The 4,401-nt window shown below is 64.1% G+C and overlaps 1 protein-coding gene across 1 annotated transcript in view; it reads right to left on the bottom strand.

The window, feature by feature from the left end:
* Window positions 1–3,143: 3,143 nt before the first annotated feature.
* LOC103903410 (bone morphogenetic protein 15) overlaps window positions 3,144–4,401 on the bottom strand; it is a 5,741-nt gene continuing 4,483 nt past the window's right edge. Inside the window, exon 4 of the mRNA XM_009284604.1 lies at window positions 3,144–3,919. Within this exon, the coding sequence (XP_009282879.1) occupies window positions 3,144–3,919 (776 nt within the window). The remainder of the gene's footprint in view (window positions 3,920–4,401) is intronic.

Here is a 4,401-nt window from a genome sequence, read left to right on the forward strand (position 1 = left end):
CGGACCCACCTGGGGGGAGCTGGGGAGAAGCAAGAGGAGGGAAAGGAGCAGCACCAGGCTGGTGGTGGTGCCCAGGGGGGCAGGGGGGGCCCCGCTGGCCCTGCCACCTCGTCCGGTACCCGGCGCAACTGGGGCTGAGGCTGCCATGGTGCCGCCGACTCTGGCTGTCCGGTGCCTCTGCTGGGCACTGCTCCTCCCCGGTCATGGCCCTGCACAAATATTTGAGTGGCCCCAGGCAGCGGGACAGCCCCTTGTCACCCCCCACCCCCACTGGGGGCTGCCAGAGCCTCTGCAGGGCATCCACAGGGCATCCATGAGGCAGCTGGTGCCGGGGTGTCCCCGACTGCCTCCAGCTACAGCCCCCAATAGGGTGCCCAGGGGGCAGCTGCGCTCCACGGCTGGGTGAGCTCCACACCCAGTGCCCCCATGCCATGCCCGGCCCAGATTTGCACCAATGCTGCTAGAGCATGTGGGGCAGGTCATCCCCTCTCTGCCCAGTGTCACCCCAGAGGATGGGGCGTGCGAGGTGGCAGTGCCTGCTTGGGATGGGCAGCAGGAGGGGTAGTGAATGGGAACCTGGTGGAGACAGAGCAAAGCCCCAGTGTGGGGTTTGGGGCAGGAGAAGGGGTTGGGAGAGGGGCAGGAGGGGGCAGGGATGCGCTGGCTGGCCTGGGGGAGAGCGGGGGGCCAGTGCAAGCCCCCAGCGCAGGCAGCAGCCCCACAGGAAAGACCCCTGCCAGAGCGTGGGGTGGGGGCATGTCCCCAAAGCCAGGGCTCCTGGTGCTCCCTGCAGGACTGGTGCCAATGGGGTGCCAGGCTGAGCCCAAGGGGGTTGCAAGACTGTGGGATCCGCAGGAAAAGCCACCCCCTGAGGTGTATGAGGGCACTGGGCCGGGGGCCCTGCACCCTCCACCCAGCTCTGCCCTGGCAGCCTCAGCATTGACGCAGGCACAGTGCCAGGGTCAGCTGAGGACAGAAACTCTTTCCCTCAACTGCTGCTCCTCTGTCCCTTTGGCAGCGCCTGCCCCACCACCAGTGCAGAGGAGATCACGCTGCTGGGGCCAACCCTTCAGCACCTGGGGGTACCCCAGGAAGGAGTCCAGCCCGATGGGCACAAGAGCCCACTGGCACAGTGCATACGAGGACACAGGGCTGGGACAGACAAACCCCAGTGCCCATGGATCTCTGGGTACCCAGCAGGTCTGAGGGGTGCCCGCAGCAGGCTGGGGTGCAGGTGCCTGCCGGGGGCAGCACCGGGCACTGGCATACAGTGGTGCCCAGGGCTAGGAGCATGCCCAGCTCCCATGCCTTTCATCATCGCTTGCCTGGATGAGTCAACACCACATGCTTAATGATTGACAAGGGAAAATCTTCCCCCTGGGGTCAGGTCCATGAGCTTCCAAAAAGGCAGAAGATGTTCCCCTCCCCACAGCCTCCTGGCTGGAGGTGGCCAGGATGTGGCCAACTGGTGACAAGGGGCAGGAGAGGAGCCTGGGGCTCTGTGGCTTCTCACTCTGCCAGGATGGGGGAGAAACTTCAGGGGTGGTGGGTAGGGGAGGGATGGGGGCTGGCAGCACCCTGCCCCACAGCAGGGAAGAAGTGCTGAAACATCCTGATGGAGCTTGGACCAGCAATAACAGATAGGGCTGGAAGCCAAGCAAGAGATGAGACCCTGGCAAGAGCCATGAGCTGAGGATGCAGAGGCAGTACCCAGGTGGCAGTGCCACCAAGCACTGGGGGCAAGGACTATGGCTTCCACCCATGCCTCGCTGCTCAAAGAAGGGGAACTTTGCCCCAGCTTTGCAAACACAGGGCATCGTGCCCAGGAACAGGCAGGTTTGCCTGCAGACACCTTCCCAAAATAACCCTGGCAGCCAAATGCCTTGGCTGTGGTGACAGACAGCCCAGGGAGATCCAGCTCATTGGCCCCCCATGGTCCCCTGGGAGCTGCCCCAGACAGAGGAATGTTAGGCATTTCTTGTCCCCAGCCCCACCAAGGCAGCTGCCTGCAGCCACATCTGGTCCCCCCTGCCCCAGGGCAGGTCTGTGCTCCAGGGGAGCCTCTTCTCCCAGCTCCTGCTTGAACCAGCTGGGATTTACCCCCAGCACATAGCAGGGAGCAGCACCCACCCCCTCCAGTACAAGCACAAGGGTGGCTGCATGGTGACACAGCCTACACCAGACTGTCCTAGGGGGCACCCGCTGCACCCCAGGGACAGAGCAAGAACAGGCCAAGATGGTCTTTAGCAAAATCCATCAATTTATTTACACAGTCTGCAATAAATAGAGGAAAGCCAGGCAGCAGGGATGCTGGGACTGGGACCGAACCCCCAGGAACAGGGACAGGCCAGGAGCCCAGCAGAGCCTGAGCCCCATGGGACAGCAAGGGTGCGAGAAAGCAGAGGGATACCACAACAGGGGTCTGACCCCTGGGATAGGGTGAGACCTGAGCCCTGCTAGAGGGCAAGCCAAGGAGGTGAAGGACAGGGGCGGCAAAAGCAGCAGTGGGCAGAGCCCAGCGCAGGCAGCTGCCTGGCCCCTGGCACTGGGAGCAGAGCTCGCAGCTCAGGTCCCTCCAGTTTTCACAGCCCTCCCCAGAGCAGAACTGCAGGGGAGGAGAGGGGCTTTCTCCCCCCCAGCCCAATTCCCAGCCTGGTGAGATGCTGCCACAGCTGGGACTAGACAAGATGGGGCGCATGTGAGCTGTGAAGGAATCCCATGGGCAGGGTTGCGCCAGATACTGACAGCACCAGCTTGGTGCCAAGCATGGGGAACCTGGACCGCTTGCCCTCCCTGCCCTGGCTCCACCAGAAGACCCCCAGCCACCTCCTAAGAGCTTTGTGCTCCAGTGCAGGGCAGCTCTTCTCTGGGAGTATCGGGCCAAGCCCCCCCACCCCCCAAAAACAGGCAGCGGCCATGGGGCTGCAGGAAGGACAGATGCCACGGGGCAACCGCCCCAGCACAGGCTTCTGCCTTTAAAAACCTACAATTTACATAAAACTGCCATTGTAAAACCTTCCCGCAAAGCAGTGCCGCGTGGGGAGGGGAGACGAACCCACCCCAGGCAGAGCAAGACAAACCCTAAAGTCCGGATCTGGCAGGGACAGGCAGAGCCTGGGGGTGATGTGCCGGGGCAGCAGGCATTACCGGCAGGTGCAGGACTCTGCGATCATGTTCTCGTATTCCTTGTAGAGGATGCCGCCGTCGCGCTCTATCATGAGGACGCTGATGGGGCTGTAGCGGTAGGGGACACAGGAGGGTCGGGGCACGTTGGCATCCACCAGCTGATGGACGAAGCTCTGCACCACGGCGTGGTTGGGCGCGTGGTAGTCGTAGCGGAGCAGGCGGGGACAAGCGCCCTTGCAGTAGCGTGGGTTGTAGCGGTGGGGAGCAATGATCCAGTGGTCCCAGCCCAGCTGGGCGAAGCTGACAGGGAAGGGGTGCAGGGAGCAGTCGCTCTTCTCCCCTCCCTGCTCCCGCAAGTAGCCAGGCAGGTCATGGGCCAATGTCCCTGTGTCACGCCGGTGCCGGTGGGGCTCTGCTGCCAGAGGTGCCAGCCCAGCCTGGGTGTCATTGAGGTAGAGGAGGAGGAAGGGGGGGCTGGGGGTCACTGGGGCATTGTGGCCCCCTGCCCGGCCGGCACGCACACAGACATGCCGCAGTGCCAGGCTCCCCGCACTGCCATTCCCCGGCACCAGGTAAGGGGTGACATCTGCTTCGGCCCAGCCATGGCGGGGGAGGGCGGCAGGGCTGAGCAGCATCCCGGGTGCCTCACCAGTGGCCACCAGCTCCAGGGCGCAAAGGAGGCGACCATGGGCCAGTGGCAGGCTAGGCAGGTAGACCACGGTGGCTCGGAGGAGGTGCTCGGCCTCAGGCTGGCCCTCCAGGCGGTAGGTAAGGGGCTGCATGTACCAGCGACCTGCAGGGAAGCAGCGGTCAGTGCCCCCCAGTACAGCAGGCACTGCGCGAGCACAGCCTTCTCCCAGGGTGCTTGCTGCAGCCCCACACAGTGCAGTGGAGCCCGTGTCATCACCACCCTCAAAGCCCGTAACAGCCAGGTGCCCCAGGACGAGGCAGGAGCTTCAGCAAACAGCAGCCATGTGCCACAGCTCACCGGCAAGGTGAAGGGCAAAGAGTGGCTGGGACAATTCCCATCCTCTGCACCACCACCACTGGCCTGGCACAGCATCGAGCAGGATGGGAAGGGGAGAGGGGCACACAGGGCCAGCGATGCCCTTGCCCATCTCACCCCTGGGACAGGGAAAGCCTGGGCCCCCTGCCAAGAGAGACCCCACGGCCAAGGGCAGCCCCTGCAGGGCACAGGACGTGCCAGCCCTGGCCAGGACACTTACAGAGGGGGAAGGAGGCAGGCAAAGACACCCCCCCCCCCCCCCGGCCCAC

The sequence above is a fragment of the Aptenodytes forsteri genome, unplaced genomic scaffold (assembly GCF_000699145.1).
Source record: "Aptenodytes forsteri isolate BGI_AS27 unplaced genomic scaffold, ASM69914v1 Scaffold455, whole genome shotgun sequence".
Classification (NCBI taxonomy): Eukaryota; Metazoa; Chordata; class Aves; order Sphenisciformes; family Spheniscidae; genus Aptenodytes; species Aptenodytes forsteri.